The 24,046-nt window shown below is 44.7% G+C and overlaps 1 protein-coding gene across 2 annotated transcripts; it reads right to left on the reverse strand.

Moving 5' to 3' along the window:
• Positions 1-1,165: 1,165 nt before the first annotated feature.
• TM4SF5 (transmembrane 4 L six family member 5) lies at positions 1,166-20,468 on the reverse strand. Of its 2 annotated transcripts, XM_069949593.1 has the most exons (6): positions 20,222-20,468; positions 19,830-19,910; positions 18,013-18,152; positions 14,720-14,909; positions 2,270-2,388; positions 1,166-1,649 (listed from the first exon to the last, which is right to left on the reverse strand). In XM_069949593.1, the coding sequence occupies exons 1-6, from the start codon at positions 20,390-20,392 to the stop codon at positions 1,355-1,357; spliced, it is 996 nt and encodes a 331-aa protein (XP_069805694.1). In that variant the 5' UTR covers positions 20,393-20,468; the 3' UTR covers positions 1,166-1,354. The 2 variants fall into 2 exon arrangements, with proteins under 2 accessions (XP_069805694.1, XP_069805701.1); XM_069949600.1 differs by lacking the exons at positions 1,166-1,649; positions 2,270-2,388 and adding an exon at positions 9,764-9,991 and having other exon boundaries at positions 20,222-20,467.
• Between the last annotated feature and the right edge of the window lie 3,578 nt (positions 20,469-24,046).

Genomic DNA, 24,046 nt, shown 5'->3' on the forward strand with positions numbered 1-24,046 from the left:
ACTCCAACCACAGGTTCCAGAGAATTCCACCATTGGACTAATTAAAACCTATAGCAGCGGATTTCATAAGCAGTATATGGTTTTGTCAATAGATGGCGGCAAAGCAGAGAAGCACAAAGTCAAAGCTGTCAAACTCAGGCCCTCCAGCTGTTACAAAACTACAATTCCCAGCAATGTTTTAGCTTTGGCTGTCCAGGCTTGATGGGAATTGTAGTTTTGTAACATCTGGAGGGCCTGAGTTGGACACCCTTGGATCAATGTGAAGTGGTTTAGGATGAATTATATGCATGGAACTCAGTACAGAGAGATCATTAAACCACGAGATCAACTCAACCATTCTAAGTAGGGAGGACTTTGTACTGGGACACTGCACAGGTTAGTGTTACACCTCAAATGTCGGTCTTGATACCCCAGTGCACCTCCAGTACTAATATACAGAAGGATAAATACAATGCTCTGTAGAAATACATGGCATCTGTCCTCATGGGGAAACCCATAAGTTTTCTCTTGACAGTAATTCATCAGTCTCTGACCCTTAGCTGCCCCCCTACTGCTACACCCCTGGCTGGCAGCCGCACAGCAGGTGACACAGTTAGGACGTGGGAGGTGACACAGGGTCAGGGTCAGCAGTGCCAGTCTTCTTTGCAGACCTTGATAATTCAGCCTGTGTCCAGGTGTAAATTCTTTTTCCAACTTTTATTAGTAATAATTTTACATCACATTCAGCAGTGCTGTACACTGACTACCATCACTGACAGTTGTGCCATGGGGAGGGATGGTTCCAAATTACTTTGGTAAAATTTGATATAGATATATATTTTTTAATTTGGGGCAAAGATTAAATATACTTTACAATTTCTACAATTTGTTTAAAATTTTTCAAATATTTTCCAAAATTTTAAAAAAGCTTTCAGCAAACCACAGTGTTATCTTATGTAATATTAGAATGTATATTGTCCCACCTGAGGTCACATATGTCCTGTTTTCTACTTACATGAAAGTATGAATTGCTGTTGAAGTTTTTTATGGCCGCCCCAAATTCTCAGGAATTCTCAGAATACAGAGGTTTCAATTTGGAAATGTAAAGTTCCTCATACCATGTAAACACATGGATTGCAAAATGCCCCGGCAATTCTGCTGAAGAAGTCAGACACGGGGTCAAGTGTATAATACGATGTATATCATATAGATGTTCCTTTAATAAAGTAAGCTAAAATCAAAAACATTCTAAGCAATTGCATAGAAATAACAATTTGAATGGATAAAATAGAATTTCTTTGAGTAAAAAGAGATGAAAATATCTGAAAAATTTTATTCCATCGTTTCTCGATGTCTCAATGTTCTCTAATGATTTCTAACTCCTACAGCAGACAAACTGGACGTCATTGAGAGCCGTGTCATCTCCGCTGCCCTGGGGCGGCTCGATCTTGGTCTTCAAGCCACAAATCCCATCCAGGCATTTTCCACTCCAGCGGCCATAATGTCCCCAACTCTGACCAGGCCCGAACAGGATCTCATAGTCAGAGCACTGAAACATGACGTTGTTAGCGGCCGTGTCGTCTACACCTTTTCTTGGGGACTCCACTTGCATGCTGAAGCTGATGAGATGTCCTTCGGGGCACCATAAAGTAGGACTCCACTCCCCCCAGCTGTGAACAAAGACAGAGATGGACATACATTAGACCTTCTCGCTGGGGCACCGCCCCCCTTCAGAACTCCTCTGTGGGGCACCTACATCCTTCAGAGCTGCTCCCCAGGGCACCGTCACCCTTTAGAGCTCTTCCATGGGGCTTAATCACCCTTCAGAACTCCTCCCTTGGCACTGTCACCCTTAAGAGCTTCTCCTGGGGCACCATCACCTTTCAGAGCTCCTCTCCCGGCCACTGTCACCCTTCAGAACTCCTCTACCTTGACACTATCACCCTTCAGAGCTCCTTCCCAGGGCAGCGTCAGCCCTCAAAGCTCCTCCCCGGGGCACCATCACCCCTCAGAGCTCCTCCCGGGGGAACCATGACCCCTTAGAGCTCCTACCAGGGGTACCATCACACTGCAGAGCTCCTACTAGGGGTACCATCACCCTTCAGGGCTCCTGTACTGGGGCACCATCTACCTTCAGAGCTCCTCCCCGGGGCACCAACACCTCTCAGAGCACCTCTCCAGGGCACATGTTCCTCTGAAAACCCTCTAGTGATGTCCCTTTTACAGGGGGTCTTGGATGATGACATATTGGTTCTCAGCTCCAGGGGTCTTCTCGACCTCCTCCACTTACGGTGCTTCAGCAGATGTTATAATATATTCCATTTTTCGGCTGATCTCAGTTTTGTTCACACAGTGCAGCCGGATCCCGTTCAGTGCGGTATCGTCATCAGCTTTCTGCTTCTCTTCTACCTGGATGAGATGATTAAAAGGAGGAAAAGAGTTTTCTTGTGTAGTAAAATTCTCAAAAATGTACATACAGTACAGACCAAAAGTTTGGACACTTACTCATTCAAAGAGTTGTCTGTATTTTTATGACTATGAAAATTGTTGTAGATTCACACTTAAGGCATCAAAACTATGAATTACACATGTGGAACTACTCTATATACTTAACAAAAAAGTGTGAGACAGCTGAAAATACAGTATGTCTTCTAGGTTCTTCAAAGTAGCCGCCTTTAGCTTTGATTCCTGCTTTGCACACTCTTGGCATTCTCTTGATGAGCTCCAAGAGGTAGTCACTTGAGATGAGCGAAACTGCCGAGGTTCAGGTTCATATGAACCTGAACTCTCGGCTTCTGACTGCCGCTGTCTGCCCGCTCCGTGGAGAGGGTGGATACAGCCGGAGGACCGCCTGGAAAACTGGGATGCAGCCTATGGCAGGTTCGCTCATCTCTAGTAGTCACCAGAAATGGTCTCCCAACAAACTTGAAGGAGTTCCCAGAGATGCTTAGCACTTGTTGGCACTTTTGCCGTCACTCTGAGGTCCAGCTCACCCCAAACCATCTCGGTTGGGTTCAGGTCTGGTGACTATGGAGGCCAGGTCATCTGGCGTAGCACCCCATCACTCTACTTCTTGGTCAAACAGCGCTTACACAGCCTGGAGGGGTGTTTGGGGTCATTGTCCTGTTGAAAAATGAATGATGGTCCAACTAAACGCAAAACCGGATGGAATAGCATGCCGCTACATGAAAATACTGAAAACTCTTTAAATGAGAAGGTCTGTCCAAACTTTAGGTCTTTACTGTAAATAAAAAGTGTAGTCAATGGGCTGAGGCCTAAAAGCATCTCATATTATGGGCCAAAAACATCTCTATGGGATTGTGAGGTCAATGCCACCATTTTAACGGGCTATCATTGCTCCCAGCTCTGGCGGTACAATACTTTTGCCTTCAAAGCGGCGAATTTTCCATATTTCACTTGTATCCTGTTGGCGCTGCAGGTAGATCGGTCAGGGGGCAACATACATAATATGTATGGGCAGGTGAACCGGGGCTTGTAGGCAATGGAACTGCTACTGGGTAAGGAGGATACCAGTAATTCCCACAGCCTACTATCCCATACTAACCTGGACCTATTATCCCATACTAACCTGGACCTCATATCCCATACTAACCTGCACCTACTATTCCATACTAACCTGGACCTCATATCCCATACTAACCTGGACCTCATATCCCATACTAACCTGGACCTCATATCCCATACTAACCTGGACCTCATATCCCATACTAAGCTGGACCTATTATCCCATACTAACCTGGACCTCATATCCCATACTAACCTGGACCTATTATCCCATACTAACCTGGACCTATTATCCCATACTAACCTGGACCTATTATCCCATACTAACCTGGACCTATTATCCCATACTAACCTGGACCTCATATCCCATACTAACCTGGACCTTATATCCCATACTAACCTGGACCTCATATCCCATACTAACCTGGACCTCATATCCCATACTAAGCTGGACCTATTATCCCATACTAACCTGAACCTCATATCCCATACTAACCTGGACCTATTATCCCATACTAACCTGGACCTTATATCCCATACTAACCTGGACCTCATATCCCATACTAACCTGGACCTCATATCCCATACTAATCTGGACCTCATATCCCATACTAACCTGGACCTATTATCCCATACTAACCTGGACCTCATATCCCATACTAACCTGGACCTCATATCCCATACTAACCTGGACCTATTATCCCATACTAACCTGGACCTCATATCCCATACTAACCTGGACCTCATATCCCATACTAACCTGGACCTCATATCCCATACTAACCTGGACCTATTATCCCATACTAACCTGGACCTCATATCCCATACTAACCTGGACCTATTATCCCATACTAACCTGGACCTATTATCCCATACTAGCCTGGACCTCATATCCCATACTAACCTGACCTATAATCCCATACTAACCTGGACCTCATATCCCATACTAACCTGGACCTCATATCCCATACTAACCTGGACCTCATATCCCATACTAACCTGGACCTCATATCCCATACTAACCTGGACCTCATATCCCATACAAGCCTGGACCTCATATCCCATACTAACCTGACCTCATATCCCATACTAACCTGGACCTCATATCCCATACTAACCTGGACCTCATATCCCATACTACTAACCTGGACCTATTATCCCATACTAAGCTGGACCTATTATCCCATACTAACCTGGACCTATTATCCCATACTAAGCTGGACCTATTATCCCATACTAACCTGGACCTCATATCCCATACTAACCTGGACCTCATATCCCATACTAACCTGGACCTCATATCCCATACTAACCTGATAAATAATGCAGTACATAGAATCTATAGTATATTAGTAGCTTGTTAGTACCCATGATCTCATACACGGAGCGTTTATAATTTGCAGTTCACACTTTCACATCACTGCCATCTATTGGCCAAAACTTACAATGCATGAAAAAGGTTTTTTCTTTAGTTTTATGTGATAAGTTATGATAGTGTAGTCAACCGAGGCGGGATACGTGGGATGTTGATGCATTATTGGTCATGGTAAGGAAGGCTACATCTGTACTTAGAGTTTCCTATTGACTCGGATCGCGGGTCATTGTGCATTGGTGGAAATCATAGTGGATACAATGGAACAGCCTCATACCAAGGTATTACAAGAGATATACGAAATGCGCCAAGTAGAGTGCACTAGAAGATGTAGCTGGAGGCTAAATTGAGAAGTAGATCTGACCGATGAGTCTGTGAGGACAAGACCCTCTGTATTCTGTGCCCTAATCTTTAGTATTTGTGGAGTCGGGAGAGACTTCAGAAATACTAATCAATAATCAATAAGTTAATGATTTGGGTTCTTACCTTTAGAGAGAATCCCTTTGCATGGAAACCACAGGGGCACCACTCCACTGCACCCCATTCACCCCATTGTCCTCCATTAGGGATCCCAATGAAAACATGTTCTCCGAAGGATCCGGAGAAGGTGAAAAGCAGCAGGAAGGAGCAGAGGATGAGAGACATTGTCCTGTCCTGGACACCATACAACAGAGACTTCTAGCTCCGGCCTCCGCACCGCTCTAGATAAACTGAAGAGTCCATTGGGTGAAAGGTTCCTCCTGGCTACAGAAATTCTTTTAAATATTAAAATTTCGTTCTCCAGCCAAGTCCCCAGTAAAGAACAAACAGAGAGTGTAAAGTCATTCCCCTCGCACAGAGAGAGTCCGCTCTGCATTGTGCCAGGTGCTAGCGGTCATCTCAGGTGAGCATGGCACATCTATAATGGCTTCACCAGCAAATAGGACGTAGGAGACAGTTGGGCCACGCTGAGGATAGTGAACATGGCCGAAACTTCACATGCATGTGTATAAAAGTCTTTCATGTTCCTGCTGTGGATCCTTGTAATGCCTGAAGTCGTGGATCCTCTGTACCGTCACTAGCGATGGCATAAACCGCACCAGGGAGCGGAGTCTAAGGGACCGCTGGTTTTCACCAGAGCCCGCCGCAAGGCGGGAAGGGCTTGCTGAGGCAGGCGACCCCCACGTCGCTACCCCTGGCTTGGTTTGCTAGTGACGGCAGGCAAGATGTGGCAGGAGCAGTAGGCAGGTGATGGCAGTGCTGAGTACTTTGTACCAGTGCGTCATTGACCTTTGACGCTTTCCTGAAAAGACTCGGTGAAAGCAGGGGGGCACTTCAGCAAAAAACGCAGCTTCTCCACCCCTGGCTAAGCTTTGAAGTACCTCTGCAGAACGCAGGACTTGAAAGGAGACTGAAGACTGATGACCCTCTCAGCATGGACAGGCAAGTTCCCTCAGGTGTAGTCTCACCTCTGGTAAGTTAGCACTGCATGGTTATGCAGGCAGGAACAGCAGGAACAGTAGCAGCTTAATTCTCTACTCACTGACTAGTCCAGACTAAACTGTTCTGCGCACATGGCCCTCTCCACTTGCTCCCTATTGGTTGAGAGGAGCCTGAGGTCTCTAGTTACAGAGAGAGGAGAGGGACAGACAGACTGGTCCCACAAGCAGGTAGCAGATAGATTACATGCAGACATCGATTGGTACAGATGAATGTGGCTTATATGGTGTTCTCCCACGGGTGTTGCTATTGGTTACACCCGTCGCAAAAGCCTGTACTTTTAAGTGTAAGTGGTAATGTAGTAGTAATAGAAGTATGTATATCCAGATATTGCACAGCTGTAGTAACGCAAGGGTTATTGTTTGCTTATGTACCACATGGATCTGTACACCAATGAGAGTTCTTTCTTCTCTTAACCATCATCATCTGTCTACTTCTTTACACACACTACTCACCCACTCACAGGACAGTTTACACATGCTGTAGGAAAGAAGTCACATGGGTAGAGGAAGTGTAGGTCTTCTTGCCTTAGACTCTGTAGAGGTAGGACGCTCCCTATAGTTTCTCTTCAAGCAACTCTACAACGCACTATGCAGTGTTAAGTTACCACTAGAGAGGACAAGTCAGGGATCATCCTAACCTATGCGGTGGACAAAGAGGAACACAGTGCAGGACAGTATTCACAAAGAAGTAAAGGAACTGATCCGGATAGAGCAAAGTTGCTAGAAGCCTAGGCACTCTATCTTGCAGTGCGGGTGTAATCAAAGAACTCTAACCACTCTGCTAATCCCAGGTAAGAAGGTCTGGGGCCTGTATCACCCTCTAGGACGGGTCACTCGACACTGGTGGGCAATAGGTGGTGCAAAGATCAAAAATTCAAAACACGGGCACAAGTATTCTTTCTCTACTTTCAAGTATTCTACTTATTCTACCTCTGAAGTTCCGGCAGAGCACAGTACTATTCCTCTCTACTCTTCTGATCCTTTTTTTTTACCTCTCATCACGCAACTCAGTCAGCACAGCTGTGTCACTCCTTCTACTCTCAGCACGGATCTGGACTCTAAAGTATTAAGTAACTTATCAAGACCAAAGTATACTGTATTCTCCTGTATCAAGTATCTTCCCAGTAAACAAGATTACATTTTTTCAACAGGACTCTGTGATTCTTGACTAAGCATCAACACAGTAATCACACTTCCTTGGGATATCTCCCATTTCTGTTGGTGGCAGTGCCAACTATCAGGGTGGGTCACTATTCCACTCCGGACCACCTTGATAATTGCCCAAGGGACCCTGCAACAGCCCAGCAGGTCACTGTCCACATGGGAAAAAGGTGTAGCCAGCTCACTAAAAATAAAAGCAGTGTGCCACCATACCTGTGTGCCCGACCGACACTGGCGTCACGACAGAACACAGGGCAGAGCTATACCTCGGCCAACCACTACATCAGTGGAGTCACACTGTTCCAGCTGCTCATCGGCAGGACAGAGTCAACCAAGCTGTACACCAAACGAGCCACCAGACTTAAATGTAGAGAGTTGCCAGAGTTCTTTCACACAGCGGAGTGGTCACGTAACCTACTTGGTCAAGCGCACCATTTGAGATCACTATAGTAATGAGATCTGATTGGTTCAGGCACAGCTGTCAGGAAAGCGTCTCTGCAGAAAGGTTCCGCAAAGTGGGCATTAGTGCACACTGGCCCTTTAAATCTATCAGGACCTAAGTCCCAGACACTGAAGAAAGCAGAGAAACCAGGTGGTGTGTGGAGCATGGAGGAAGTAAGTATACCATGTAGTAGCTGGTGGTGGCCATGACAATGTGATGGCCAATAGCCAGAATGAATATGCTGGCTAAACATTGTCATGGATTGACAAAATGTTCAGTAAAACAGCATGAAGCCGACACAATGTTGCCTTAACAAAATAAAATTAGATGAGGGCATTAGGTGCAGAATAGGGGGGCATGTTGTGGACTCAGCAGGCAAAGTTCTGGATCGAATGTGATGCCACAACTGTACAAATGCCTATGAGAAACTTTATTATATCTTATCAGAGAAAAATGCCTCTTCCTCCACTTGTTAGTCCAGCTCCTGCCCCAACACCTCCACTTATTAATCAAACTCTGCTCAACTCCATTTTGAGGTGGATTAGCTCATCTTAGTGTAAGGTTGCAGTTACCCATAGAAGTCTATGGAGAAGGAAGAGGAGGAGGAGGGGGAGTGGCATCACACAGAAGAATCCATTTAAAATGAGGCTTTGGTCACACAACCGCCCCTCTATTCATTGGCTATGGAACTACTAAAAATTAGGTGAGTACAGCATGGCCGCCACTCCGTTCTGATACCTGAAAATCTGACAGGTTTCCACATTGAGCAACTAAGGCCGGACCCTTCCTTCAGTAACAGGAGAAACCCCCTCCCCATGTTATCTTCTTCATGGAAACCTCTGGTTATTATCTGGGATTTTTTTCCCTTTTCATCCTGGACTTTGGGATGGGCCGATGTCTCTGTCCCTGCGTCACCTCTTGGGTAACAGAAATCTATATATAGAAGTTCCAGCTCATTCATCTAAAACTAATTTGCTTGTTTTATGTTTCTTCATTTATCAGTTTTTAGAACTAATTTTTGTCTGGAGAAAAAAATGGTTTTAAATCAACTTATTTCAAAAAGTTATTCAGATTTGTAAATTGCTTCTATATATATGAAAAAAAAAATCTCCAGTCTTCTAGCACTTAGCTGCTGTATGTCCTGCAGGAAGTAGGGCATTCTTTCCAGTCTGACACAGTGCTCTCTGCTGCCACCTCTGTCCATGTCAGGAGAGGTTTTCTATGGGGATTTGCTGCTGCTCTGGACAGTTCCTGACATGGACAGAGGTGGCAGCAGAGAGCACTGTGTCAGACTGGAGAGAATACACCTCTTCCTGCAGAAGATACAGCAGCTGATAAGTACTGGAAGATTGGAGATTTCTAACTAGAAGTAATTTGAAAATCCATATTGTGTGACACCAGTCACCAGTTTCTGTCAGGGTACCCCTTTACCGTAAATGGGCCCTGCAATATAAGTACAAAAAGGGCTTTTTATTGGCTTCTGGAAATTGTTATATAAATTTAACTATGATCTTCCGCAGCTGATGTTATACAAGGCACAATTAAAGGAGAAGCATTGCCAAAAACCTTCATCACATATTCACTGAATAGATTATAAATGTTAAATCAGAGGGAACCCAACCACCAGCTTTCCCATCGGTCACCTAAATTGCACATCCCCTTAATCCCCCCGGAGTCACTAATGCACAAGAGTGGCCATACATGCTTTACCGTTATTCTATTTAAATATAAATGCAATAATGTGGCGTTACGAACAGGATGTCACCTTATATAGCACACAATACACAACAACATTATATGGAATCTTTTCCCCAAATCTGAAAATCTTTATTTACACCTTCCCTGTAAACACAGTGCAGTGGGTCATCTCCTCTGATCACCACCGCTATATAACGTACAATATATTAGGTTTCCCTGAAGAAAAGTTCCCATCTTCACAGTTTATTGGAGTTATTAACAAGAGTTTGACCCCAAATTCATGGGGCCACAGTGCCGAGAACACAAAGGGTCGCGCCTCTCTTAGCCTTCATTCTGTGGAGGGAAGACAAAGGAACGGGTAAGAGAACGATATTCAGTAAATATCGGTCATCCTAATCCGGAACTTATCCGGCAGCTACCAGCCGCAGAGTACGGATGTGTCCACTATCACCTATCTGCAGATTATATTAAGGATTCCAGTGTCTCATGATACCAATGTACCGCAATATTGTGATATGCTGCAAAACTCAGCAGCTGCAACTTCCATCATAACCACTAGGTGGTGAAACATCGACATCTATACTGCGGCATTTACAATATATTATAACACTAGAGGGCGCTACAGGTGATAAGATATGAGGTTTGTAAGGTTTAGAGCCTGTCAGTACTTATATTACAACACTAGAGGGAGCTACATGAGATCTGATGTGAGAATATTAAGGTTTAGAGCCTGTCAGTACTTATATTACAACACTAACTATGTAAGGTTAATAAGATTCAAAGCCTCTCTACTAGCCACCACTAGAGGGCAGTACAGGAGATCTAATGTGAGGTTATTAGGATTGAGAGACTCTCAGTACATATATTACACCACTAGAGGATGCTACAGGAGATCTAATGTGAGGTTAGAAAGGTTTAGAGCCTGTCAGTACTTATAGTGCAACACTGGAGGGCGCTACAGGTGATAAGATGTAAGGTTATTAGGATTCAGAGACTCTCAGTACATATAGTACACCACTAGAGGGCGTTATAGGTGATCTAATGTCAGGTTATTAGGATTCAGAGACTCTCAGTACATATATTACACCACTAGAGGGCGTTATAGGTGATCTAATGTGAGGCTAGTATCAGTAATTATACTGATATAAATGACAGTACTGCTTTGATGTATTGCTTTCCTTTTCTTAGTATAGGGTGACAGTGATTCCGCCATAGTTATGCTTCTATGGTTTCCCCCAGTGATGTTCTGCAGGTCTCTAGGATTACACTGACACAGTCATACAGCTCTGATTGTTTCCCCCTCTAGTACAATAAATAAATGATTCCTGTGTCTCCGCACTCACAGATCAGGAACATCCCGCTTGTGGGTTTTTTGACTCCTAGGTTTCCCTGGTAGCATGTCACATGATTTTTCTGTCTTTCTTTTTAATTTTTACATTTCAATCCCCACCGAGAGTAATATCTGCATGGACTCTGTGTGTTCTCACCGTGTTGTATGTTGTATGTTCTCCCCGTGTTGTATTGTATGTTCTCCCCATGTTGTATGTTGTATGTTCTCCCCTTGTTGTATGTTGTATGTTCTCCCCATGTTGTATGTTCTCCCGGTGTTGTATGTTGTATGTTCTCCCCTTGTTGTATGTTGTATGTTCTCCCCTTGTTGTATGTTGTATGTTCTCCCGGTGTTGTATGTTGTATGTTCTCCCGGTGTTGAATGTTGTACGTTCTCCCCATGCTGTATGTTCTCCCCGTGTTGTATTGTATGTTCTCCCCATGCTGTATGTTCCCCCCATGTTGTATGTTGTATGTTCTCCCCATGCTGAATGTTGTATGTTCCCCCGTGTTGTATGTTGTATGTTCTCCCGGTGTTGTATGTTGTATGTTCCCCCCGTGTTGTATGTTGTATGTTCTCCCCATGCTGAATGTTGTATGTTCTCCCGGTGTTGTATGTTGTATGTTCCCCCCGTGTTGTATGTTGTATGTTCTCCCCATGCTGAATGTTGTATGTTCTCCCCGTGTTGTATTGTATGTTCTCCCCATGCTGTATGTTCCCCCCATGTTGTATGTTGTATGTTCTCCCCGTGTTGTATGCTGTATGTTCTCCCGGTGTTGTATGTTGTATGTTCTCCCCATGCTGTATGTTCTCCCCATGGTGTATTTTGTATGTTCTCCCTGTGTTGTATGTTATGTTCTCCCCGTCTTGTATGTTCTCCCCGTGTTGTATGTTGTATGTTCTCCCCATGCTGTATGTTCTCCCCGTCTTGTATGTTCTCCCCGTCTTGTATGTTCCCCCTGTGTTGTATGTTCTCCCCATGCTGTATGTTCTCCCCGTGTTGTATGTTGTATGTTCTCCCCATGCTGTATGTTCCCCTGTGTTGTACGTTCTCCCCATGCTGTATGTTCTCCCCATGCTGTATGTTCCCCCTGTGTTGTATGTTCTCCCCATGCTGTATGTTCCCCTGTGTTGTACGTTCTCCCTGTGTTGTATGTTCTCCCCGTGCTGTATGTTTTATCCGTGTTGTATGTTCAAATAAGCGTGCAGCATTTGAATACCAGAGGCTGTTGAAGTTGGATGCTGCTCTAGGGGTCCGGGGAAACATGGATACAGCCATAGGCTATAGGGTGCGTGAAGTTCACTCAACTCTAATTAGAACACTAGAGGGCACTAGAGAATAATCTAGTAAAGTCTACCCTATTGCAGTACTTATATTAGGACACTAGAGGAGAACCTGGTAAAATTTACTGTATGGCAGTACTTATATCAGAACACTAGAGGGAAACCTGGTGAAGTCTACTGTATTGCAGTACTTATATAAGAACACTAGAGGGCACTAGAGGAGACACAAGTGCATGAAGTGCTTGAAGTTCACTCAACTCTAATTAGAGCACTAGATGAGAAGCTGGTAAAAGCTACTGTATCGCAGTATGTATATTAGAACACTAGAGGGCACTAGAGGAGAACTTAGTAAAGTCTACTGTATTGCAGTACTGATATTACAACACTAGAGGGCACTAGAGGAAAATGTAGAAAAATCTACCCTATTGCAGTACAGTGGTACCTTGGTTTAGGAGTAACTTGGATTGAGAGCGTTTTGCAAGAGCAGATCACAGTTTTTTAAAATTGTGACTTGGTTTAAGAGCATTGCTTTGGTGTAAGAGCTCCCTGTACTGGGTGGGAGTGCGAGTGGGGGAGGGGCATGGTCTACATAGCGTGGTCTACAGCCCTGTACTCTGACCCAGGAAGTCTCCCTCACCTTCCAAATCATAGAAGATCCACTTCAGGCTGGGGCTTACATCAGGGGACAGCACTGTGGAGGTAATATCTTAGCTGTAACCCCTCTCTCCCCGGACAGAGAGTGCTGCTATACTGTGCTCATCCTATACCCCGCGCATTCCTCCATGCTCCCTGCCTCTCTGTCAGCCCTTGTGTTTCCCATCCTCTCCATTCCTGCTATAATGTGCCTGCACTTACACTCAGCAGCTATAATGTGCCTACACTCACACTCAGCTATACACACTGCTGTTGTGTTATCAGGGTTATGCAGTTACTATACATTATACTCCACATGCTGCTATACTGTACAGTAACTTATATATCACATATCCAGCTGCTGTGTTATCAGGGTTATACAGTTACTATACATTATATACCACATGCTGCTATACTGTACAGTAACTTATATATCACATATCCAGCTGCTGCTGTGTTATCAGGGTTATACAGTTACTATACATTATACACCACATGCTGCTATACTGTACAGTAACTTATATATCACATATCCAGCTGCTGTGTTATCAGGGTTATACAGTTACTATACATTATATACCACATGCTGCTATACTGTACAGTAACTTATATATCACATATCCAGCTGCTGTGTTATCAGGGTTATACAGTTACTATACATTATATACCACATGCTGCTATACTGTACAGTAACTTATATATCACATATCCAGCTGCAGTGTTATCAGGGTTATACAGTTATTATACATTATATACCACATGCTGATTGCTATACTGTACAGTAACATATATCACATATCCAGCTGCTGTGTTATCAGGGTTATACAGTTACTATACATTATATACCACATGCTGCTATACTGTACAGTAACTTATATATCACATATCCAGCTGCTGTTGTGTTATCAGGGTTATGCAGTTACTATACATTATACACCACATGCTGCTATACTGTACAGTAACTTATATATCACATATCCAGCTGCAGTGTTATCAGGGTTATACAGTTACTATACATTATACTCCACATGCTGCTATACTGTACAGTAACTTATATATCACATATCCAGCTGCTGCTGTGTTATCAGGGTTATACAGTTACTATACATTATATACCACATGTTGCTATACTGTACAGTAACTTATATATCACATATCCAGCTGCTGTGTTATCAGGGTTATACAGTTACTATACATTATACTCCACATGCTGCTATACTGTACAGTAACTTATATATCACATATCCAGCTGCTGTGTCATTAGGGTTATACAGTTACTATACATTATATACCACATGCTGCTATACTGTACAGTAACTTATATATCACATATCCAGCTGCTGTGTCATTAGGGTTATACAGTTACTATACATTATATACCACATGCTGCTATACTGTACAGTAACTTATATATCACATATCCAGCTTCCTAAATTTTTGTTTCATTTGTTTTACCTGTTGTCTGCATTTCTATGATTTCTTATGGGAAAATCTGCTTTGGTTTAAGAGTGATTTGGATTACAAGCGTGGTCCCGGAACGTATTATGCTCCTAATCCAAGGCAACACTGTACTTATTTTAGGACACTATAGGAGAACCTGGTAAAATTTACTGTATGGCAGTACTTATATCAGAACACTAGAGGGAAACCTGGTAAATTCTACTGTATTGCAGTGCTTATACCAGAACACTAGAGGGCACTAGAGGAGACAGAAGTGCATGATGAATTACTGCTCTCTAATCCATATAGGCGACCCTGCAGGTGAGGAGGATTGGCGGTCTATGTGACTGTTACTGTCTATATGAGGCACTCACCTTGTTCTTCTTCCTGCAGTCTCCGCACATTATTCCCATGAGACTGTTAATGATCTGCGAGGCGCAAAGGATGAACTGCAGAGCGCTGATCGCCAGCTGGATGGAGAAGAGGACCACGTGCCACATGACGATGTTAGGGGGCTCTTTACAGATGTTCCATGATGTCCTATTGGACAGGTAGCTCCCGCCTCTGGAAACAAGGAAGAAGGGTTTATACTGAGATTAGAATAAGTGTGGTCACATGGTACCAGGTTACACCATAGATAGGGGGTTAGATAGTCCACCGGCCAATGAGATAGCAATGTGAGCGGTCACCTGAGGGAAGAGATGCATCAACCAACCGGGGACCTTCCGACCTTTCTACAGGGATGTTACATATATCTTCTGCTCTTACCAACACAGTGAAAAGAAAAAAGAAAAAAAGGAGGTAAAAGTAAAACCAGCGCTGTCTCTGGAGTAAAGCCAGTATCTTGGATCAATTATGAGTAGAACAGTAACAATTTATTGCACAGAGTTAACATGTTTCAGGAGTAAAATCTCCCTTCCTCAGAACAAAGGTGCAACTTTGTTCTGAGGAAGGGAGATTTTACTCCTGAAACATGTTAACTCTGTGCAATAAATTGTTACTGTTCTACTCCTAATTGATCCAAGATACTGGCTTTACTCCAGAGACAGCGCTGGTTTTACTTTTACCTCCTTTTTTTCTTTTTTCTTTTCACTGTGTTCACTTTACGGGCCCTCTGTGAGGAGTATCCCGTCTTGGAGGTACTACCAGCATTTGCAGTCCAGGATTCATCAGCCGAACCATAGTCGAGTTGTGAAGGATTCACCCAAGATCCATACCCTGTTTAGGGTGATATGCTACTAGCCCAAGTGGCTAAAAGGTGAGCACGCTACCGCTCTCTTTCTTTATCAACCTAATCCCTCTGGTATCACACGAGGCGCCTGTGCCGTTTTTTGCCTTTTTTCTTTTAGCTGCTCTTACCAAGGAATTTTATCCTACTTCTCTCCAGTCTGTACCTACCTCTCTCCACTCTGTACCTACCTCTCTCCAGTCTGTACCTACCTCTCTCCACTCTGTACCTACCTCTCTCCAGTCTGTACCTACCTCTCTCCACTCTGTACCTACCTCTCTCCACTCTGTACCTACCTCTCTCCAGTCTGTACCTACCTCTCTCCAGTCTGTACCTACCTCTCTCCAGTCTGTACCTACCTCTCTCCACTCTGTACCTACCTCTCTCCAGTCTGTACCTACCTCTCTCCACTCTGTACCTACCTCTCTCCAGTCTGTACCTACCTCTCTCCAGTCTGTACCTACCTCTCTCCACTCTGTACCTACCTCTCTCCAGTCTGTACCTACCTCTCTCCAGTCTGTACCTACCCCTCTCCAGTCTGTACCTACCTCTCTCCAGTCTTTACCTACCTCTCTCCACTCTGTACCTACTTCTCTCCAGTCCGTACCTACCTCTCTCCACTCTGTACCTACCTCTCTCCAGTCTGTACCTACCTCTCTCCAGTCTTTACCTACCTCTCTCCAGTCTTTACCTACCTCTCTCCAGTCTTTACCCTCCTCTCTCCAGTCTTTACCCTCCTCTCCAGTCTTTACCCTCCTCTCTCCAGTCTTTACCCTCCTCTCTCCAGTCTTTTTCTACTTCTCTCCAGTCTTTACCTACCTCTCTCCAGTCTATACCTACCTCTCTCCAGTCTTTACCTACCTCTCTCCAGTCTTTACCCCCCCCCTCTCGTCTTTACCTACTTCTTTCCAGTCTTAACCTACCTCTCTCCAGTCTTTACCCCCTCTGTCCAGTATTTACTCCCTCTCTCCAGTATTTACCCCCTCTCTCCAGTATTTACCCCCCTCTTTCCAGTCTTTTTCTACTTCTCTTTAGTCTTTACCCTCCTTTCTCCAGTCTTTACCCCCCTCTCTCGTCTTTACCTACTTCTTTCCAGTCTTTACCTACCTCTCTCCAGTCTTTACCTACCTCTCTCCAGTCTTTACCTACCTCTCTCCAGTCTTTACCTACTTCTCTCCAGTCTTTACCTACCTCTCTCCAGTCTTTACCTACCTCTCTCCAGTCTTTACCTACCTCTCTCCAGTCTTTACCTACCTCTCTCCAGTCTTACCTACCTCTCTCCAGTCTTTACCTACTTCTCTCCAGTCTTTACCTACCTCTCTCCAGTCTTTACCTACCTCTCTCCAGTCTTTACCTACCTCTCTCCATACTTTTCCTACTTCTTTCCAGTCTTTACCCCCTTCTCTCCAGTATTTACCCCCTCTCTCCAGTCTTTTTCTACTTCTTGCCAGTCTTTACCTACCTCTCTCCAGTCTTTACCCCCCCTCTCGTCTTTACCTACTTCTTTCCAGTCTTAACCTACCTCTCTCCAGTCTTTACCCCCTCTGTCCAGTATTTACCCCCCTCTCTCCAGTCTTTTTCTACTTCTCTTTAGTCTTTACCCTCCTTTCTCCAGTCTTTACCCCCCTCTCTCGTCTTTACCTACTTTTTTCCAGTCTTTACCTACCTCTCTCCAGTCTACCTACCTCTCTCCAGTCTTTACCTACTTTTCCCCCTCTCTCCAGTGTTTATCAACCTCTCTCCAGTCTTTACCTTCAATCCTCTCCTTACTTTGTCACCCACATATCATGCTGTATACTCTATGGTATAATCCCACTGTTATCCACAATGGCAAAAGCTCATGAAACATCTCCCAAAATATATAACCTATACACAGTGTTCACATTACCCCCTCCGGTGGCCTATTCCAATGATCCATTCTTCCTTACTTGCTGCTACCACTAAGAGACAATTCTTCTGGCCTTAAAGCCCCTGAACTCTGAAATCCTTCCATTAGTTACACCTACATTGATATCTACCCAACCATGTGTTGACCATGTAAACTAAGCAGGTTGAGCCTACTGTCCATCGTGGCCATAGGTTGATCTTATATTTACTTGTCCTTCAGAATCAATAAATGTTCTCTTTCATCTTCTTCCAATCAGTCACGTTGCTTTTCGCACTTCCAGACATCCAACAGACCAAACACCACTACTCCTCCATGACTTCGCCCTTATGAAAACTTTGCAGAGAGACCACCATCTGTCTGGTCACACCATGTGGACATCATACTGAGATAACTTCTCATCTCCCTGTCACATATTCTTTACATACAAGTCGACCGACAGCCATAGTGACACACACAGCCATGCGCATTCCTGACGGTGAAGCCAAAACATTTTTTATCCAGACAATTGTCTGTAAGATGGTTATGCTGGGGATAAGGACGATGTTCCTTACTCTAGGTTCTTCAGGTGAAGACCCCATGATCCACCCTCGTCTGAACATATAGGTCCATGAGCCAAGGCCGTTGCTGACACAATCAAACAGTAAAAGCTTCCAAGGCCTCCGAATATTGAAGATATGGTTGACCGTAACATCTGAGATGGGACAAGAAAAACAAACAAACAATAAGCTGTGTGCAACTATACAGGAAAAACTGACGCAGATATATAAATACTCACAATTCTCCAACTTTCCACCAGCACAAACTTTATTTGAAAAAAAAATTAAAAATTACCACAAGCAATTTTCAAAAAGTTTTCCAGGAATAGACAAGATCTTTGATCTTTCCTTGTCGACACTTCTCACTATATCCATCCTGAAGAGTTTATCCTTTCCGTAACCCCATGCAGCCATTTTTGTCAGTGTCACTTGCTTTGGTTTCTCTTCATTTTCCTTGAGTTTTTGTTATTTTACTGCTTGACAATTAATATTAGTCTCGGGTCACCATCTTTTCGGGTCACCTTATTTTCTTCCTTTTTTTTTTGTTTTATTGGTACTAGTTTAAGGTACTGGATTTATTTCCATTTGTTTAAGGATGATATATAATGATACTGATTATGATCCCCTTTTCCTCCTCCCCTCGACCTAAATCTTATATCGCTTCTAATGTCTGACGTCAAGATTTATGGCCGTCATACATTTCCAATAACTGTCGGACAAATGTTTGTTCAGTTGGCATTTATCTCTCTCGTCCTCCTGATACACATGGATCTTTGTCACAGCCAAATGTTCATGTTCTCCCTATGGAGAGGGGTAAGTTGCAGCGACGGCGAGTTATCCTTCCCAGAATGATAGCATCGGGAAGTAAAAATCCCACATGCTTCAACCCTTTCTCCACCAATATCATCTGTCGGTGGAGAGTCAGGAAACCCCCCCATACACCATAGACATCCTTGGACTAGTGTCACACACTGTGCTTTTTTCAAACAAGCTGCAGTTTTTGCTTTGGATGCCTCCCTTAGGGTGGTATTACATGGGCCGAGCAGGGCCCGATAATACCTTTAAACGAGCACCGATCTGCTAGATCATCGCTCGTTTACTGGGCCTATTACACAGCCCGATAATTGTTTAACGATAGCCGCAAGGACATTGTTACCGATGTCCTTGCAGCCCTTGCTAAACTGGCATACATTACCCATCCACGTTCCAGGGCTGCTCCTGCCGTCCGCTTCTCCCGGGGTCCCACGTGCGCTCTAGCTTCACAGCGGCCTGTCAGCTGATAGGCCGCTCAGCCAATCACAGGCCGCGGCGGTCCCGGCCTGTGATTGTCTGAGCGGCCTATCAGCTGACAGTGCCGAATCGGGCCAATACGGGCGATTATCGTTCCGTGTAATAGTACCCTTACTGTTCGCCTAGGAAATGAGGTATTGCACAGGGTACACTGGGGTTACTTGGGAACTACCCTGGCAGCGAAAAATGGGTTCAGTCAGCAATTCAGATCTTGTATAAGAAAAACATTAATAAAAAAAAAAAAAAAAAGAGTCACCAAATTCATGATGGGATTCCATATTTGTCACCCAACATGGATAAAAGTATCATACAGGTGCAGCAGTTCTTTTCATAGTTCTGTGTGTCCTTCAAAAATTATGTTTCCAAAGTCCTTGGCCTGTCACCCTAGAACCTCAGATTAGAATTCAATGCATATACATAGTATAAGCCACAACCCAATACTAATACCACTTTTGGATCAGTGAGCCCCTATCTTATAATCCTTAATACACTGGTGAGCCAAAGTAACCTGAAATCTCATCAAAAGCATCAACAGAACTTACCCGGCACCTGTTGCCACAACATCCTTCTCCGCAGCAGCCTTTACCACCAGCACGTATAGCGTTACATGACGGGCACAGCATCTACAAGAGAAGATGGCAACCATAAACACCTGCAAAGCCAAAAAATAACCATCTGCCATGTCTGTGCTCCATAGAGTTGTAGGGTACGTCTCAAGTCTTTCTTCTCTTTCTCTTCTGGACATCATCCATGAAGAGAAACGGCAAACTCATGACACTCTTATAATACTTTAATGCCTTTGAAAAATAGGACAAACACAAGACCCCAATCTATTTCTGTTACATCATCACCCTCGAAGGAGAAGAGAAAACTCAAGAGTCCCTTTACAATTTCAAATAACTCAACATCAATATACTTATCAAGAAGTACTCACGAAGAGACCCCCACCCAGGAGACCAGCCATCAGCCAGACCGGGGTCGTAATATGGTTGGTCCATTTGGTTTCTCCATTAGGAAACATCAGTAAGAGGTTTGTAATCATACAAAGAAAAGCCAAGGGTAGGAGCGAGAGCCCCACAAAGCGGGAGCATTTCCCCGTACACATCTTGGAGCCTGTGGGATAGGAGATCTGATGTTGCTTCTCTGAGAGTCCTGTGCCTCTGCTCTACTGAATGCTAATTGTTAGTTTAATGATAAGGAGATGGACAAAGGTCATTGGAAGCCATTAGTGACAGCCCGGGGATGGGACCAGGAGAGTGGGTGAGGTAGGGAGAAGGGGAGGGAGGAAAAATCAATGGACCTAGATGAGTTATAGCACAAGATGCACACAAGCATTGGATCAGCCCACCTTGTGCACTTGCATATGATGTCATTCTCATGCGTTTAGCCAGGTGACGTTACTTGTAATAACGGAACTTATCTAAATGTACATGATCTATTGGGGACTTTAACCTTCAAATCAAAGTCAAAGAGTCATTGTCATAACCCTATCCAAAGCCAGCTAGAAAGCAAAAGCCCCCAAAAACATCAACAATTCAGGACTATCCCACAAAAAGTTGACCTTGGTGTTTTCCGAACACGGTCAGTGTCTATAGGTGTCCTGAGCTGGAGGCATTAGTAGATGATACAGCAGTTACAAAATTTGATCTAATTTTGATCCCAATTAAGAGGATCTATACACCCTCAAAAACTGCCGGTTGAATGCTGGATTCCTGTATACCCATAAAGGGCAGGGCGGAGAGAGTCACCGTCACACACCTCCGGTAGTAGTTTATCTACCGCAAAAACAAATCAGAATGCCAAAACCTTCTCATGTTTGACATCATCTATCAGGGGAGAGTTCTGACGTCCCCTTAAGACATTAGGTAGTCCTTGGTCTTGCTGAAATTGGCAAGTTTGGGCCCACTTATCTCTCTAACGGCATGAGAGAACATTTGCATGAACTAGCTCTGCTGTATAAAGATATGTTACAGACATAACTGGAGCCAACGTTGTCACTGGTGCCCGATATCCAACATTACATGTTGTATGAACCTACAACCAACCGGGTGGTACCAATAATATCGAGGCAATGAGGAGAGAACTCCAGAAATCTGCATCTTGTTTCCCCATCGGCTATTTTTATATAAAACTTCACATTTTATGAGCAATATTAACTAAAGCTTAGGTTTCAAAAATAGCAGCTGGGGAAACAAGGTGCAGATTTCTGGAGTTCTTTCTTCATTGTCTCAATATCCAACATTAATCACAATCAGGGCCGGCCTTTGGGGTGTGCGACCCGTGCGCTTACACAGGGGGCGCTCTGGCACAGCTGCACTGCACTGCACATCTAACTACAAATAGAAGTTAGATCTGTTGTGTTTCTGCCAAAGTTGTGTGCATGGGGGTTGGGGGGTTGGGGGGTGATAGTTGTGTGTAGGGGGGGGGGTAGTTGTTTGGGGAGCTGGGGTGGTAGTTGTGTGGGAAGGTTAGAGGTGACAGTTGTGTGGGGTGCAGGGGGTGGTAGCAGTGGCGGTCTTTGGCACCAAGCAACCCAAGCGATCCAGGGGGGCCCCCACGCCCTGCTCTTATGCTCAAGACCGCTGGACAGGGCTGCTGTCCTGCTCGCTGCTGTCATCTGAACTGTAACTATGAGCACTCATAATGAGCGCTCATAGTTACATGCAGCAGCACTGACAGGGCGGGAGCCATTGGCTCCCTTCCTGTCAGTCACTCTTGTGGCCGCAGGAAGGGTTTTCCCTCCGGTCACAAGTGGCAGCTTTGTCCTTGTGGTGTCGGTGCTCCAGTGACATCACTGGAGCATTGGCGCCAGGACAAGGGGAGTGCGGCCTCTTGTGATCGCAGGAAAAACCCTTCCTGCAGCCACAAGAGTGAAGAGAAGAGGAGACGCCCGGACCCAGGTGAGTATAAGTGTTTGTTTTATTGTGTTTATATACTATTTGGGAGGGGGAGCACACAGGGGTCTGTTAAACTGGGGGAGCGCACATCGGGGGTCTAGATAAATGGGGAGCTATATAACGGGGAGCACACAGGGGGGCTATAGACTACTGGGGGTTCACAGAGGGGTCTATATACTACTGGGGGCAGCACACAGGGGGTCTATATACTACTATGGGCAGCAGAATGGGGTCTATATACAACTTGGAGACCACACAGGAGGTCTATATCCAAGTGGGAGAGCACACAGGGGTCTATATACTACTGGCGGGGCACACAGGGGGTCTATACACTACTGGAGGAACATACAGGGGGTCTATATACTACTTGTGAGGCACACAGGTGGTCTATATACAACTGGGGGAGCACACAGGGGTCTGTATACAACTGGGGCAGCACACAAGGGGTCTATATAATACGGGTGGGGCACACAGGGGGTCTATATACTACTGGGGGAACCACACAGGGGGTTTATATACTACTGGAGGAGCACACGGGTCTATATCCAAGTGGGGGAGCACACAGGAGGTCTATATCCAGGTGGGGGAGCACACGGGGGCTAAATACCCCTGAGGGAACACACAGGGGGCCTATATACTAGTGGGGGGGGCACACAGGGGGTATATACAACTGGGGGCAGCACACAGGGGGTCTATATACAACTGGGGCAGCATACAGGAGGTCTATATACTTCTCGGGGAGCACAAGGGGGGCTATATATAACTGGGGGAACACACAGGGGTCTATATACTACTGGGGGAAGCAAACAAGGGGTATATACTACTGGGGGCAGGACACAAGGGGTATATACTATTGGGGGCAGCACACAAGGAGTATATATTACTGGTGGTAGCGCACAAGGGGTATATACTACTGGGGGCAACACACAGCGGTCTATTGTTTTGGAACGCGTGTCGAGGGGGGGGCCCCAGACATAACTTCGCTTGGGGCCCCAGAAATGCCAAGACCGTTCCTGGGTGGTAGTTGGGTGGGGGCTGTAGTTGGGTGGGGGTGGTATCACTGGTTGTGTACACAGCTCTATGTAAGTTGCATAGAGTAATATTGTACTGTATCCAGCGCTAAAGGAGTCACTATTTACTCATCGATGATCCAGAGGCTTGGTGGCCAATGTTTACTCTCTGCTAAATTCTGTTATCATTCTGATCACAAGCTTTCTAAAGTCCTTTATGTCACGGCAGGAGGAGTTGCCACAGTAAAGATCTAGGACTATCATGCTTACTGTAGGTTATCTGTTCCACATGGTTCTGCTATCATTTCTATCTATAATACCAGTGATAATGTAAGTCTGTGATATGGGCTAATAAACAACCCAGAGTGTAATTCTATCCTGTCACAATCATGGGCCCCATAGGGAATGGGGGTTTCCATAGAGAAGACAATAATGGAATTCCTATTGATCACTGCTAGACCAATCCAAACCAATGGGTTAATCATAACAAGCTTCACCAACATATGAGCCACACTCAACGTATGGCAGAAATTGGTTTAGTGGATTGGTATTTTTGTGGTGTAGATCACAAGAATCTATCTGGGGTTATTACCTCGATCAGTAAATGAGTTGATTATTATTCCATCCTCCCCTTCCCGAGTCTACCACAAATGATCTATTGCTGTACCTTTACATTACAATCCGAGACAGAAGCTACGTCTCCCTGCCTCATCGAGCCGGACCTTTTCTTGTCTCCTAAATCGGGAAAGGAATCTACATTCTATGAATCCCTAGTCTCACTTATGTATATCTGACCTTGGATCCCAAATGGAAACTTATCTTTGGCTGGACCAGAAGAGTTCCTGAAAAACA

The sequence above is a fragment of the Dendropsophus ebraccatus genome, chromosome 1 (genome assembly GCF_027789765.1).
Source record: "Dendropsophus ebraccatus isolate aDenEbr1 chromosome 1, aDenEbr1.pat, whole genome shotgun sequence".
Classification (NCBI taxonomy): domain Eukaryota; kingdom Metazoa; phylum Chordata; class Amphibia; order Anura; family Hylidae; genus Dendropsophus; species Dendropsophus ebraccatus.